Here is a 17,347-nt window from a genome sequence, read left to right on the forward strand (position 1 = left end):
GCAAAAGACCCCTGCAAAGGACTGATACTTTTGTGGGACAGAGGTTTTTTGGGGGACACGTGGCCTCCGTTGTCTCCAGGAGGTAAAGCCTGAGTACAACAGCATCTGAGGTAAGCAGCAGTCTCTGGTGGGGTGGGTAGGAGGGCTACAGACAAGGTGCAGGTAACACAGAATAGGAAATCGGTAACTATAAGGCCTCTGTGGTGTCAATGACTATGGGCGTAGGAGTTTTAAAAAAGGGTTGCTGTTTATCTGAGCAGCCAACATCAAATATACAGCTCAGAGGCTGGAAATGATATAGAGTAATGGCAAAACTGAAGATTATTGTATAATACCAAGGAAGATTGTTAGAGATGGGGAAGATCTGCCTGTCATGCTTCATAAACTGTGTTCAACAGTTTCCACACAAGCAGTGAAGTGTGCTTAATCACAAATCTAAACAAAGCCAAAGCAGTTCCGATAATCAAAAACTGAGCGAAATCAAACTGAGCTCGAGATAATTATGACATCGTTGAGTGAATTTCAAAGCAAAGTCTTTTCCACTGAACTGATGCAAAAAAGTATTAGTCTTACATTATGTCTACCAATATATAAAATTCATAAATTCAACTGAAATAAAATACAAGTCAAAATACTGGTTTTTAAATTGTTTTACTACAGAAGGCTTCACTATAGTACCTCTTCTAACAGTAGCATTCACTATTGAAGTGACAGGTACAGAGAAACAGTGATTTGCAGAATATAAATGATGGTGTAATAGAGGGACATGTGTAAGATATCTATAAAGTTGGATTCTGACTACCTTCACTACAATTATAAGCCCAAACATGTTGCACAGTTATAAGGTAGCAAGCTAAAGCTGCAATCATCAAGAATAAAATCTCTATACACAGAAAGGTGTATATCAATTTATTAGCTTTTATATTTTGTAAAAAATGCACAAACACAGTCTGTAAAATGACAGTGTTGTAGGAGATGCAGAAAAAAGAATTCTGAACACATCTTCTTAACACGACACAGCACACATAAAGTACTTTATATGAATACATATACACTAGGGGAACTACAACTTTTTAAGGTTCAGTCTTATTCTTGGTAGGTCCAGGTGTGACAACACCAGCTTCTCCAGATTCTAACTGTTTCAAGAGACGAAACAGTGCAGCAGCTTCTCTGATGCGGCTAAATTCAATACAGAAGGCCTGTACTTCAATAAACAATTCCTGAAAATAATTTAAAATTTTGTTATAACAATGAAGTTATAAATAAAATGACTGAGTAATCAATACAGCATACCATAAGAACACATTAAATTATGTCTTACAAGGGAATGGTCAGCCTTGTCATGCCCAAACATGTATTGATTTTTTTAGCACTGTTATTTAACTGTGCAAAAGGTCCGTTTGCAAAATTGTAGCTGCTGACATGAACTGGAAGCCCTAAAAAAAAAATCACGAACATGGCTGTGTTTCCTGCTTGGCGCTTGCAGTGACGGCTGGCCACCCCTGGAAATGGCGAGTCGCGAGCGTTGTGCGCATGCTCGGGAAGAGCGGCCGTCTTACCGCGGCGTTCACTAAAGAGGAATATCGCTGCAAGGTTTTGGTGGAAAGGGGGAATGAATATTCGTTTCTGTGGCATGCACGTCCTTTTAATTTCTGGTACGTATTTCGAAACATGCCGTACTGAAACTGGTTAGAGATATGAAAGATGTTCTGTACATGTTCATCTATACTCCGCAAGCCACTTTACGGTGAACATTCAATCTCCCCTCACAGGTGATGGCGAACCCTGTAAATGTTTTGCTGCTTGCCATAGAGATATACCACAGACGCCAAATGAAGCAATCAACAGAAAACACGCGTGAAGACTATGTGTTGTGCGACATGGTTGTTAAACTTCTAGACGAGCATGTAAATGGCGCAGACATGTGGCTAGAAACAATTGGAACACTCGATATTGCAGACTGTGACTCTACAGACGGCGAAGACACCGACGAAAGTTGCACTCGTGAAGACTCTTCGAGTGATAGTGCCGCGTACCATCATCAATTATCTCCGAAAGTAACACCATCAACTACAATTACCTTATCAGACAAAGAAAAAGCGGTGACGTATTGGTTGAACGAAAGTGGTAAGAAACGCCTACGTGTCAGTACTGTTCAAAATAAGTATCGCTTTGTCCGTTCTGAACGTGAATTGTATAGATGGAAAAAGCAAGTCGCTCGACGACGTAATAGTCGACTGGAAATTGCGACGGAGATAAATGCGCGACTTTTTGAGTTATTTACCGATGCCAGACAACAGTCATTTGGTGTGAGCAATACAACTTTGAGTGACTGGGCGTTAGAGATTGCCAATGCGATAGGCACTAAAGAATTTACAGCTTCTCAAAGTTGGATTAGTCACTTCAAAAGATCACATAAAATTGTGGCAAGAAAAATAACAAAATTTGTATCGAGAAACAGGTCGGAAAATGAAGTGACACAAATCGAAATGATAGAAGCTTTTCTTACAAATGCAAAAAATAAGATCGCTAGTTTTAGTGAATCATACGTGTACAATGCAGATCAGTCAGGTTTTCAAAAAGAAATGCGTGCGAAAAGAACACTGTCATTCAAACGGGAAAAACATACGAAGGCGATTGCACAGTCCACGACTGCACTCACCCATTCATACACTATAATGCCCATAATTAGTCTGGGTCGTTCATTGCTGCCTAAAATTTATGTGTGTCTTCAAGAACCAACTGGACGTTTTGGACCACGTGTCAAAAGAACAATGTTCTACGCAAACAGTCTTGTAGTAGACGCATCGAAGTCTGGAAAAATGGCAAACGAAAATGTTACACTTTTCATACGTCATGCTTTTCTTCCGTTCTGCGGGAACAAATCTCTTTTCCTTCTAGATTCGTGGTCAGGTCATAAAAGGTCTGATTCATTAAAAGCTGTATTTCGAGCCCACCCTGACAAAGAAGTAGAGATGCTTCAGATTCCACCCGGCACGACCAACGTAATTCAACCTGTAGACAGAGAATTTTTCCGCCAGTGGAAGGCATTTTACAGAAAACTAACAGAGAAAATTATTGTGTGCTGATCACTGCAATTTCCTGTCTATCACCGAGACAATATTCTCAAGCTGCAATCAGTAGTACATTATCAATTTTCCTCCCCACAATTTCAGAATTTGATTAAATATGCATGGCACTCCTCGAAATATGCTGATATTAGGCCTGATTCATTCCTAACACCAGCCCAGTTTTGTCTACGGACATCTAACAACGTCTGTGATTCGCAGGGCTGTCATATTTCGTCTTTACTTGTATGTTCTTGTTGCACAAAAAACCTATGTTTTGAACAATGTATCAATATTTCGCATTTTTGCGGTAATTACAAGAAATAAAATTTGGACGTGTTCTAAACCGTATATTTATTTGTGTCTAATTCATAGCTATTTGGAAAGAATGTCGTAGATAACATATCAGCCATATTTGTCAACGAATGTTTAATTATCATACGATCGCTTTCACTGGGGGAATCAGCTCTCTCACCGCTGTGGCAAGAGAGCGGCGTGTAGCTAACGCCACCTTGTCCCTAGATGGCGTTGGTATAACGTAGCGAGAGAGGTCAGGGTTGTACAAGAGGCAGTTATAAGCGTGGAAACCATGCGACAATAATGTCTTACTTCATAAAATTGTTTACATACTTCCAGGTCAAGTCAGCAGCTAAAATTCTGCATAAAGACTTCTTGCAATGTTAACTCACAGTGGTAAAAAAAGCAACACAGGTTTCGACATGACAAGTCTGACCATTCCCTTGTTAGTGTCAGAATCTGATAGTTAAGCTGGGACTCTACATACATACACACATCACTAGCTGGCTTGCATTTTAAAACGCATAACTCAGACTATGAATAACTGGGTGTGATGACACATCAGAAAAGTTAACAGCCACTTAACTTTCTGCTACAACTGCCCATCAGCTTTCACCACATCAACAGTGCCAGAAAGTGAAATTCACCAAGTTTCTCTGTGCAACCAAGTTTTGCCTAACTATTCAGCCACATATTTTTGCATGACAAAAAACCCCTAATTTTGGAATTAGAGGAGTGAGTATCATGACAGAAATCCAGGGAGGAAACATTACAAAAAAATGTGGGTATCAAGTGAATAACTGTTTCACGTATGACAAACTTGCAAGTCTTCTAAATGCTACCATCCAGACAATTGTGCATACATGAAATAAAATTACATGCTTCATATAATGTCAAAAAGTACACAATTTTGGAAGTGGTGGCAATCTCATTCCATCTTCCAAAAAATTATTTTTGCCACTGACTAAAATTCATTTATCATCATTTACAGTAATACAGCTTATTTCACAAGCTTTGTATGAGCTTCCAGAGAATAGCTTTACTATGAAATTGTCAATATTTTGAAAGTACTTTGATTTCAAAATAATGGTGATAAACTTTTACTATTTTTATTACTGCAATAAGTGCAAAACAAACATTAGATTTTAAGTTATTGTTGAATGTACATTTTCATGTATATAGAAGGGACCAATAAGTATTCAAATTTAATATTCCTCATTTGGGGGGGGGGGGGGGGGGGGGAGGAATTCAGATTAGGAAAAATGGCCTTGGCATATGGAAACAGTAGGTGCTGGGGTATGCATATGGAAATGAGGCAGGTAGAAACCCAACTTTTAGACTCTATGGCTAGGCAGTATGTTTACACAATGTTTCAAAGGGAAATTATTTATATAGACATACTACTTTAATGTAAAAGATTTTATTTTGTTTGGTGAAATTTAATTTCTAAAGATTTTTTCAGACTATTTCCCAATTTAAGTTCAATTAATATGTTGTGTTTGATGTCAATAAAATAGGGATACCAAGTTGCAACCAATAAAGAAAGCTATGCGGTTCACACCAGAATCATACAAAACACTGTGAGATACTGTAACATTTTTGGCTCAGACTATCTGGAAGAGTTAGTTAAGCAGTAGTTGACAAACACGCTGAAATGAAATAAAATATTACAAAATGCCCATTATATTTAAAAATTTCTTCTTCATACAATGCCAACAGTGTATTGTCTATTAATTAACTACAATCATAGCCTGTTCACAAAGATTTGAAAAAGGGCTCACTAGTTCTTGATTGGTAGAAATCGGTCAACTTCAGCCCGCTCACATTTTGTGCCCAGTCATTACCAAACTCAGTTATCTACGACAGACTTTGTAGTTACTGCAAAGTGATTGTTGTATTGTGTTATGTTGTGTCGCAAATTAATATGAACTGATTCCTGGCCCTTCTTGGCCAGTGCCATATACTCTTCCGACTCCTCGGAGAAGTACTTTACGGACTGGAGTTAGAAAAATAATTAATAATGTCACTGAATGAAAGAGTTGTTCCAACCTCTCTCTCCACCAGTGAGATGAACAGTGAAGTATGTACACAGGAGGAAGTTTCAGCTCTGTGAAAAGACTTTAGAGGTTTTGCAGAGAGAATCCTGGGAAATTACCATAAAACTCAATTAAAATTTTTCAGTTTGACAGTGCTTTAAAACTGCTTTCCCCTTTGTCTGAATTACTTTCACCCCTTAATGTCATGTGTCACGAATTCACATCATACCAAAGCAACTCTAATAAACAGAAGGTTAATTGCTTTCGAGAACCAGTGACAGTAAGTGCAGATTCTACATGAAGCTACCGATTCCTTTGACATGTGCTGCCACTTGTTGAGTGTTTTTGATACTTCTAGATTAGCTTGCTGTTCATGCTTTTGTCCACCCCCCCCCCCCCCCCCCCCCACACACACACACACACATACTGACTGGAGAGTCACAGCTAGATATAGAGGTAAGGTAAATTCAGTTCTGAAAATTATTTGTTTGTTCTATACTATCTGTAAAGTGATGTATATCACATTTTGATGTTATAAACAAACTGTATATGCAAGTGAATTTGAAAATACTGTTTGAGAAAAATACACCAGTAAGTGGCACATGGTACAAGGAACATATTAAAAAGATTGCAGATGATTGCTACTCTGTGTGTTACAGCACACTCCCAAAAATATTGGATTTATTTTAAATCAATATTTTTTTTCCAGTTGAACATGTATGGCTGAACAACTGTTACCAAAATATGCAGCAACTTCAAAAGTATTGTGTCAGCTGCTGCCCCCCCCCCCCCCTTTCTTTTTTAAAAGAAGAAAAAGTGGTATCTATACCCATCTTTTACTAAATGTACATTCTAAGACTGTAAGAATTGCTCTTGACACTAAAGTAAGTTTACAAAAACAATATTTGTTCATTGCAGTATGTGAAACATGTTAGATTAGAGCAACCAGTAAGAAAATTATTAGGCTCCTCCCACATTACATTACAAGTCATAGGTAGGATTCTCTCTGCTGTTGCAGTCTATTGAGTGGCAACTACTGTATTACAATGGGGAGAGTTTAAAATTAAAATTCAGAAATACATTTGAAATAAATACATCTTTAATTAGTTGTACTTTAGATACTGACCTGCACATTAATGATTTTATTCCTTATTAGTGACTGTAAAAATACACAAACAAGGCGGACCAGACGATTTTGCATGTAACGATCTTTAATGGTTTCACATGTTGATATGCAGTTTGAGATGTACAGATGTACAAATTCTGTTGGAAGATCAACAGTGGTTGTCAACCTATGGATACAAACCAAATCATTATACTTCACAGCAAACAATGTTAGCACATTTTACAAAGATAATAAACAATACTATATTTCAGTTCAATGCAGATCTGCTTGTATTTTCTTATATAACTGTAAACATTATTTTGCCTTTCTTTCCTCAGGGATGATCTTTCTTGAGGAAAATGCTCTCCTTTTATAAAAGGTCAGAGAAAAATTGCTGCTATTCCAAACAAATATTACATAATTTGCTAGATCATTATGAAAGACATGATAAACATATATGATTGTGGCTAAATTATGCAATAGGTCACAGTACAAGAGTGCACTGTTACTAGTGACGATAAGAATTATTCAAATTATTAACAACACATTCCTCCACCATCCTTGATGTCCAGTATAAACTTTTCCACTTTCCACTTAGTTCTTAATGGCACTTCTCATTCCCTTCCCATTTCTCTTCCTTTTAATCTATCTTTACCTCTCACTTGGTCTGGACTTCATCTGGCACAGCACTTACCACTTTATCACCATTGACCTCCTATTCTATCTAATACCTCCCTCTTCATGTTGGTCTATCCTCATTCTCCGTCCCTAGAGTTTAGGTGATCAGCCTTTCCTCCCAGAATTTCCAAAACCTATTGCTCTTTCCTCCTTGAGGAAGGAACTAGTAGTTCCTAAATCTACGCATAGCTTTTTAATTTGTGTATCAGCAGTACTGGAATTTCACCTTCGGAATTTAAATACAGTAATAGCCACAGTGGCCACCCATTCTGTCTACTCAAAATTATGAAATAATTTCTTCTTGCAGCCTAATCATTCAAACACTCCTAGGACATCAGAAAGATCTTTCGGATAAATCTTTAAATATATATTTTTTTGTCTCTTTGTCTTGACTAATTATTATAGTGCAGATAACTAGTTTTTAAAGACATGTTTGTATCTTTGTAACATTTACAAGCAGTACTGCTTATCAAATCACAGTAACAATAATGTTCACTGCTTCACTAATTTTACCAAGTTAATTAGTATTTTAATTCATTTTATACGCAACTGACAATTTCCTACGTGAACATGATAATATGGTTAAAAGATAAGGTAATATGGTTGTCCACATTGTATGCATGCAAGTAAGAAGTAATTCAGTGGAGAAAAAATGGCTAGTTTCTGTAAGATAATTATGTTTGAAAGAAGTGCAGATATTCATCAGCTTTCAGAAATAAATGAACATAAAAAATGACAAAGAGTGCCAATGTTGAGAGAACCAACTTTTCAGTATTTCGTATTTATTGTTTAGTCATTCAAGTTTGGTGACACAAACAGTCTTCTTTTTATACTCATTTATACCCTAATATTACAATATTGGTATACTATGATCTTGTGTGGCAAGAAACCTGGGAAGTATTTATTACAGAAATAGATATAGTTTTACCTTGAGTTGTTCTAAACAGAACACAGGAGGACATCAACTTGTTATCACATTTACATTGAAGTTTTAGAACAGTCTTATTATATTATGAAAAACTGGTCTTCTCCTATTATTTCTAATGGCGATAAAACAAACTTTTAATTTTTCATTGAAAGATTACATGGCTACACTGAATTGAGTTTCATGTAAGTAAAAATTCACCCCCAAGAGACAAAAGCTGAACACATAGTAAGTGTAATGTCAACATACAATGAAATAGAGTTGATTTACGATAAATACATCTATAGTCAAGATGACTGTGGAAAAACAAATGAAAGTTTGTATCATTCAGGGTACTTTTGGGGTTTATCATATTGTATATTATACTAACTTTTTATTTGCAGCTTCACCCACGTACATGTATGCCACATATATTACAAACATATGCATCAGAGTCTCTGCTGTTTTGCACCAAAAAAATCCAGAGAGGATACTAATTTTATCTGTGATATTCAGACACATGGCGTGATCATCGATCCCAAAACAAGTTGACAAAATTTACTGGCTTACTGCAGCACTCATTCTCGTGACTGGGTTGACATACTGAACAACACAAATAAGAGACAAATTGCACTTTTCACCCTCACACTAAGGGGAGCTAATGAGTTCTTACTGTCACAGCAATTTTTTTACAGGTTGCATGTGAAATGTGTGCCCAGTTTGGTTGAAATTGCTTCAGGCATACAGAGATGAGCTGATATTTCACTGCACTGTTACTGCACCCTCACCCCCTTCCCCTCCACATACACACTTCCCAATCCTACCCCTAGGAGTGGCAGTTAGGGGTATATTACCCACAAAGTATTTTCATACAATTAATGATCACGTACATACAAAACTTTTTTGAAATTGCTCCAGACATTCCTGAGTTATGCTTCTATGTTATCCTGTTTTCACACCCATACCCACTCCTATGGAAGGTAGATAGTTCTTACACAGTGCTTCTTTCCAGATAGTAAATGATCTGTTTACCGACTCTGGCTGGAGATTATGGAACGTACATGCATATATTTTTATAATACACAAACTGTTTACCCGTGGCTTCACCCACATATGCATATGTCTCATTACATTGTGGTACACAGACGTCACATTACATAGCAGTAGACACATGTTACATTACACTGGACACATACACCAGTATGTCTAAATCTCTGCTGTTTTACATCACACAACTTGAGAGAGGATATTAAATATATCTATGGTATCCAGCTGTGTCGCATGATCTCTGGACCCAAAAAATATTGATAAAAATAATGACTCGCTCTGGTGCTTGTTCTTGCAATCTGGTTGACATACTGAACAGCACAGATAAGAGGCAATTGCACTTCATACTTTTAATGTATATCAAGTCAATTAATCCATGATGTAAATGGATGCTACAATTTAATCAAAATAATCCACAACAATTTAAATATCTTCCCTAAGCCACCTTCCCACTTCTATCTCTCTCTCTCTCTCCCTTCTTCCACTTGCTTCATCATGCCCCATACCTCTTCCATCTGTCTCCTCACAACCTGTCCCTCTTCCACCTGCCTCCTCATAACCCCTCTCTCTTCCACCTGCATCCTCACAACCAATCCCTCTTCCATCTGCCTCCTAACCTACACCTATTCTGCCAGCCACCTCACACCCTCTCCATTTTCGACCTGCCCTCTCATCTTCTGTCTGCCTTCTACACTTCCCTGTACTCCCTTATCACTCTGTCTATCTCCCCCCACCCCTCCCCCTCTCTCTGTCCAACTCCTAAAGTCACCTCATTTTTAACTACCCATCTACCCGAATGGGAGGTATGTAGTTCTTACCCCCAGAGTGCTTCTTTCCACACAATATATGACATGTGTACCAAGTTTGGTTGCAATCAATCCAGTGCTTTAGGAAGAGATGTGGAGCATATGTATATACATCCATTTTTATATCACACAAGCAAAACTGACAATGCTATGCTATTATGGGAACTGGATATATGTCCTGATATGTAGTATCCTTGGGAACTGTGCCAGGGCACAAATTTTGCTCCTCATTGCCACTTCGCCAATTTTGAAGGTATATAATTTGATATTACAATAAAGCATGTAGAATATGAACGAAAAAGATGTTGCAAAGTTTATGATCCAATTTACCTCAAATTTTTACAAGACATTTTTACAAGGTACTCTAATAAACATTCAGTCAGACATCGGCTACACTCTTTTAAACAGTGCTATACAGGTTTTCTGTTGAAACTGACAGCGAGAAAAAAAAATGCTGTGCTGTGAAAATGTGCAGTTTTGTTTTCATTCTTGCAACCAGTTTTAACTACAACAGTAGGGTTTTTAGACCATTAGACAAATTGTTTCTTCCAAATATACTGTTTCTCTGAACATACAATTTTAAACAAAAATTGTGTACACAACAATGTGCTGTTTTGTTTTCTTCTTCACAGTCTGTTTTAACAGAAAACCTGTATATTAGGAAATTTGTGTTCACAGCTCAGTAGTTTATGCTTAGAATATTACTACACAATCTGAACCATCCACAAATTTATAATGTACCCATTTGAATATTATGTGAAATAATGTCACTGAAGCTACTATCCTCACAGATCCAGCAGCTGGAGACGCCCCTCTCATACCCCATACACCAATTCATCATCATCATCATCATTATCATTTAAGACTGATTATGCCTTTCAGCGTTCAGTCTGGAGCATAGCCCTCCTTATACAGTTCCTCCATGATCCCCTATTCAGTGCTAACATTGGTGCCTCTTCTGATGTTAAACCTATTACTTCAAAATCATTCTTAACCGAATCCAGGTACCTTCTCCTCGGTCTGCCCCAACTCCTCCTACCCTCTACTGCTGAATCCATGAGTCTCTTGGGTAACCTTGCTTCTCCCATGCGTGTAACATGACCCCACCATCTAAGCCTGTTCACCCTGACTGCTACATCTATAGAGTTCATTCCCAGTGTTTCTTTGATTTCCTCATTGTGGACACCCTCCTGCCATTGTTCCCATCTACTAGTACCTGCAATCATCCTAGCTACTTTCATATCCGTAACCTCAACCTTGTTGATAAGGTAACCTGAATCCACCCAGCTTTCGCTCCCATACAACAAAGTTGGTCGAAAGATCGAACGGTGCACAGATAACTTAGTCTTGGTACTGACTTCCTTCTTGCAGAAGAGAGTAGATCGTAGCTGAGCGCTCACTGCATTAGCTTTGCTACACCTCGCTTCCAGTTCTTTCACTATGTTGCCATCCTGTGAGAATATGCATCCTAAGTACTTGAAACCGTCCACCTGTTCTAACTTTGTTCCTCCTATTTGGCACTCAATCCGTTCATATTTCTTTCCAACTGACATTACTTTTGTTTTGGAGATGCTAATCTTCATACCATAGTCCTTACATTTCTGATCTAGCTCTGAAATATTACTTTGCAAACTTTCAATCGAATCTGCCATCACAACTAAGTCATCCGCATATGCAAGACTGCTTATTTTGTGTTCACATATGTTAATCTCACCCAGCCAGTCTATTGTTTTCAACATATGATCCATAAATAATATGAACAACAGTGGAGACAGGTTGCAGCCTTGTCTTACCCCTGAAACTACTCTGAACCATGAACTCAATTTACCATCAACTCTGCTGCCTGACTATCCATGTAAAGACCTTTAATTGCTTGCAAAAGGTTGCCTCCTATTCCATAATCTCATAGAATAGACAATAACTTCCTCCTAGGAACCCGGTCATATGCCTGTTCTAGATCTATAAAGCATAAATACAATTCCCTGTTCCACTCATAACACTTCTCCATTATTTGCCGCAAGCTAAAGATCTGGTCCTGACAACCTCTAAGAGGCCTAAATCCACACTGATTTTCATCCAATTGGTCCTCAACTAATACTCGCACTTTCCTTTCAACAATACCTGAGAAGATTTTACCCACAACGCTGATTAAAGAGATACTTCTATAGTTGTTCAATTTTTCTGTTTCCATGTTTAAAGATTGGTGTGAATACAGCTTTTGTCCAGTCTGATGGAACCTGTCCCAACTCCCAGGCCATTTCAATTATCCTGTGTAGCCATTTAAGACCTGACATTCCACTGTATTTGATGAGTTCCGACTTAATTTCATCCACCCCAGCCGCTTTATTGCACTGCAATCTATTGACCATTTTTCCCACTTCCTCAAATGTGATCCTATTTCCATCATCATTCCTATCCCATTCTACCTCGAAATCTGAAACATTACTGATCGCATTTTCACCTACCGTATTTACTCGAATCTAAGCCGCACTCGAATCTAAGCCGCACCTGAAAAATGAGACTCGAAATAAAGGAAAAAAAATTTCCCGAATCTAAGCCGCACCTGAAATTTGAGACTCGAAATTCAAGGGGAGAGAAAAGTTTTAGGCCTCACCTCCAAATCGAAACAAAGTTTGTCCATTGTAATATGAGACACAATTTAGGTCGAATGAATGACGATACAGCTACAGTAGTTTGGTTCGTGTCTAAGCTTAGCAGTTAAGCTTTACCACGTAGCCATTGCTATGCGTCAGGCGCTCCGTCCGTATTTATACGGGTGCCCTTCCTTTTTCACGTGCTTATTTTGCTTTGATCTGATAATTGCCGTTTTCTTTGTTATAGGTGTTTGCGTCACTCTTAAGCTGAAAATGCATTACTGCACTGTGTCATGGATTGTTTGTCGCATTCTGATAGTGCGTATTTACGGCGGCTCGCGGCACGGCTTGCTTTTGTGCGCGCTACCGCCGCGTACAATTAAAAAAAAAAAAAAAAGAGGAATCGTCTCATTAGCGAAACAATGGCAAGAGACCGCAATTTGTTGTTACTTACACTGGTGCTTTCTTTGATAATGATCAACAAGAATCAAATAATAGACTGCGTATGATAGAACATGTTCTGAATGAAAGTTAGCCGAAAATTTTTCTCCGTTTGAAAATCTTTGCGGTCGCTTCTTTATTACATCAAATTCTGCACAGAAATTAGTCATTTTAGATTTAAAAATCTAGTCACTTGCCGAGCTTCATTTCTGACTGTATCACTATTAGGCATAAGAATAATACGAATATAAACATGACACGATACGTATATTCTTCCACGTTTGCTGTTGTCTCACTCTAGTTTCGTAGTTTATTAGGCAGACAGGATTTAAATGAGATAGCAGCAAACACGAAAGAATACATGGCAAAATGTTTATATTCGTATAATTCTTTTGGTGAAGAGAATACTGTATATGATTCAAATTTCATGTTTCCTATTAGCAACCATCTCTTCTCACAGATAGGAAAAAATTCAGAACGTAGAGTTGGCCATATTGACAAACATCCCAAACAGTTTTGCCAGTCAGATTTTCGTAGTACACTGAAATTGTGCTACATTCGAAGATGAACAATACGGAATTTGTATTTACTTCGTTGGATAATGTATGAAAATGCAGTGGTCGAAACTCGCGGCGGAGAAAAAAAAGGTCGTCTTCCACTTTTTTTTTTTAATTTATTTACTGACGCTGAGATTTTGGCGCCAGTATTTATCCTTGTGCCTACAAAACATGCCTGCGTAGCGCTACATATATTCGGCGGCATAAGTTAGTTGTGGCGGCATGTACCAACATTTTTCATAACTTCTGCATGCTTTGCACTCGATTCTAAGCCGCAGGCGGTTTTTTGGATTACGAAAACCGGAAAAAAGTGCGGCTTAGATTCGAGTAAATACGGTACATTGAGCAACTCTTCAAAATATTCCCCCCATCTGCCCAAGGCATCCACAAGATTCACCAGCAGTTTTCCTGACCTGTCCAAAATACTTGTCATTTCCTTCTTACCTCCCTTTCGAAGACTGCTAATTACACTCCAGAATGGTTTTCCAGCAGCTTGACCCATAGTACCAACCTGTTTCCAAAGTCTTCCCATGATTTCTTCTTGGATGCTGCAATTATCTGTTTGGCTTTGTTTCTTTCTTCAACATAACTTTCTCTGTCTACCTGGGTTCTGGTATGTAGCCATTTTTGATACGCCTTCTTTTTCCTTTTACAGGCTGCCTTGACTGTATCATTCCACCAAGCTGTTTGCTTCATCCTACTTTTACACACTACTGTTCCAAGATATTCTTTAGCCACTTCTAGTACTGTGTCCCTGTACCTTGTCCATTCCTTTTCCAATGACTGTAATTGACTACATTCAACTAGCTGGTACCTTTCTGAGATCGCTGTTATGTACTTGTGCCTGATTTCCTTATCCTGAAGTTTGTCCACTCTTATCCTCCTACATATGGACCTGACCTCCTGCACTTTCGGCCTCACACCAATTATCCCAATCAATTTAACCCTTTGGTTTAAGCTTTCGTAGTTAAAACAGACTGCAAGAAAGAAAACAAAACCACATATTTTCTTTCTCACTGTCGGTTTTAGAGGAAGACCTATACAGGGTTGTTTAAAAAAATATAGTGCCTATGTCCATCCACATGTTTATTAGATATATCTACAAAAATAAACAATTTTTGAAAATATAATCCAATTGGATAGATAAAAAAAAAATCTACTCACCAAGTGGTGGCAAGAGAATGCACATTTAAGAGGTATAATGTATGCATGCTTTTGGCTCCTTCTTGTGGCAGAAGGGTTGAAGGGGAAAGAAGTGACGCGAAGGAAAAACACTGGTGAGGTTTAGAAAAAGGAGTAGTGTTTGAAAAAGTCATCCAGAACCCCAGGTCGGGGGAGGCTCACCGGACGGGATGAAAAGGAAAGACAGATTGTTGGGGACTGCACTGGATGAGAGCTGAAAATCTGAGAGCTTAAAGATGGAAGATAGGGTTATATGAAAGACAGAGGTTACAGCTAAGACATCCTGCATGATGCGACACGAGATAGGAGGGGGATGGCGAAAAACAGACACGTCAGAAAATGAAAGATGTAGATAAATAAAACAGAGTGAAGAAAGGAATAGTTGCTGTGAAGAAACTGCAGAGTTCTGAGAAACTGAAGCTGGTGTCTGGGGAAAGAATCCAGGTGAAAACAGGCACTGAGATCATGACTGTCATGTTGTAATGCAAGTTCTGCAACAGGATATTGTGTGTAGCCAGTATACCCCCTGGTCTATGCACATTCATTCTAACTGACAACTTGGTGGTAATTATTCTGTTGTAAAAGGCTGAACAGTGTTTACATAACAGCAGGTATATGACATGTTTCATTTCACATGTGGTTCTCCCTTTTATAATATATGTTTTGCCAGGTACAGGGCAGGTATAGGTGGGTAGGCGAGAGCAAAGGGCAAGTCTTGTAGTGGGGACAGTCACAGGGGTAGGAGCCATAGTGTACAGAGATGAGTGCAGAAGGAGCACAGGGTCTGACAAGGATATCACAGAGATTGAGAGGCAACGAAAAGCTGTTCTAGGTGTGCTGGGCAAAATTTCGGACAGAATTAACCTTATTTTGGGGCATGATTTTAAGAAGTCATGGCCTCATTGAAGTAGCTAATTGATACATTCAAGACCAGAATAATACTGAATGACAAGTGGTGTTCTCCTGAGTGTTTTTTGGAGGGATCAACAGTACCAGGATTGCATGTGATGGCCTGGGAAATCTGCACTGTAGTTCCTTCTCTAGATTGTCGCACAGATGACAAAATGGTAGATATCGAAATAGACGACAGAGGGATAGAGAAACAATTAAAATCGCTCAAAAGAGGAAAGGCCTCTGGACCTGATGGGATACCAGTTCAATTTTACACAGAGTATGCGAAGGAACTTGCCCCCCTTCTTGCAGCGGTGTACCGTAGGTCTCTAGACGAGCGTAGCGTTCCAAAGGATTGGAAAAGGGCACAGGTCATCCCCGTTTTCAAGAAGGGACGTCGAACAGATGTGCAGAACTATAGACCTATATCTCTAACGTCGATCAGTTGTAGAATTTTGGAACACGTATTGTGTTCGAGTATAATGACTTTTCTGGAGACTAGAAATCTACTCTGTAGGAATCAGCATGGGTTTCGAAAAAGACGGTCATGTGAAACCCAGCTCGCACTATTCGTCCACGAGACTCAGAGGGCTATAGACACGGGTTCACAGGTAGATGCCGTGTTTCTTGACTTCCGCAAGGCGTTCGATACAGTTCCCCACAGTCGTTTATTGAACAAAGTAAGAGCATATGGACTATCAGACCAATTGTGTGATTGGATTGAGGAGTTCCTAGATAACAGGACGCAGCATGTTATTCTCAATGGAGAGAAGTCTTCCGAAGTAAGAGTAATTTCAGGTGTGCCGCAGGGGAGTGTCATAGGACTGTTGCTGTTCACAATATACATAAATGACCTGGTGGATGACATCGGAAGTTCACTGAGGCTTTTTGCAAATGATGCTGTGGTGTATCGAGAGGTTGTAACAATGGAAAATTGTACTGAAATGCAGGAGGATCTGCAGCGAATTGACGCATGGTGCAGGGAATGGCAACTGAATCTCAATGTAGACAAGTGTAATGTGCTGCGGATACACAGAAAGATAGATCCTTTATCATTTAGCTACAAAATAGCAGGTCAGCAACTGGAAGCAGTTAATTCCATAAATTATCTGGGAGTAGGCATTAGGAGTGATTTAAAATGGAATGATCATATAATGTTGATTGTCGGTAAAGCAGATGCCAGACTGAGATTCATTGGAAGAATCCTAAGGAAATGCAATCCGAAAACAAAGGAAGTAGGTTACAGTACACTTGTTCGCCCACTGCTTGAATACTGCTCAGCAGTGTGGGATCCGTACCAGATAGGGTTGATACAAGACATAGAGAAGATCCAACAGAGAGCAGCGCGCTTCGTTACAGGATCATTTAGTAATCGCGAAAGCGTTACGGAGATGATAGATAAACTCCAGTGGAAGACTCTGCAGGAGAGACGCTCAGTAGCTCGGTACGGGCTTTTGTCAAAGTTTCGAGAACATACCTTCACCGAAGAGTCAAGCAGTATATTGCTCCCTCCTACGTATATCTCGCGAAGAGACCATGAGGATAAAATCAGAGAGATTAGAGCCCACACCGAGGCATACCGACAATCCTTCTTTCCACGAACAATACGAGACTGGAATAGAAGGGAGAACCGATAGAGGTACTGAAGGTACCCTCCGCCACACACCGTCAGGTGGCTTGCGGAGTATGGATGTAGATGTAGATGTAGATGCTTTTGAACTAGGGTGATGGAACAATTATG

General features: G+C 38.9%; 1 protein-coding gene across 1 annotated transcript in view; it reads right to left on the reverse strand.

Moving 5' to 3' along the window:
* Positions 1–654: 654 nt before the first annotated feature.
* Positions 655–17,347, reverse strand: part of LOC126190774 (CCR4-NOT transcription complex subunit 11) — a 111,214-nt gene continuing 94,521 nt past the window's right edge. Inside the window, exons 9-10 of the mRNA XM_049931308.1 lie at positions 6,528–6,693; positions 655–1,220 (exon numbers count right to left, since the gene is read on the reverse strand). Coding sequence (XP_049787265.1) covers positions 1,074–1,220; positions 6,528–6,693 — 313 coding nt within the window. The 3' untranslated portion in view covers positions 655–1,073. The remainder of the gene's footprint in view (positions 1,221–6,527; positions 6,694–17,347) is intronic.

This window comes from Schistocerca cancellata, chromosome 6 (genome assembly GCF_023864275.1).
Source record: "Schistocerca cancellata isolate TAMUIC-IGC-003103 chromosome 6, iqSchCanc2.1, whole genome shotgun sequence".
In the NCBI taxonomy this organism is placed as follows: Eukaryota; Metazoa; Arthropoda; class Insecta; order Orthoptera; family Acrididae; genus Schistocerca; species Schistocerca cancellata.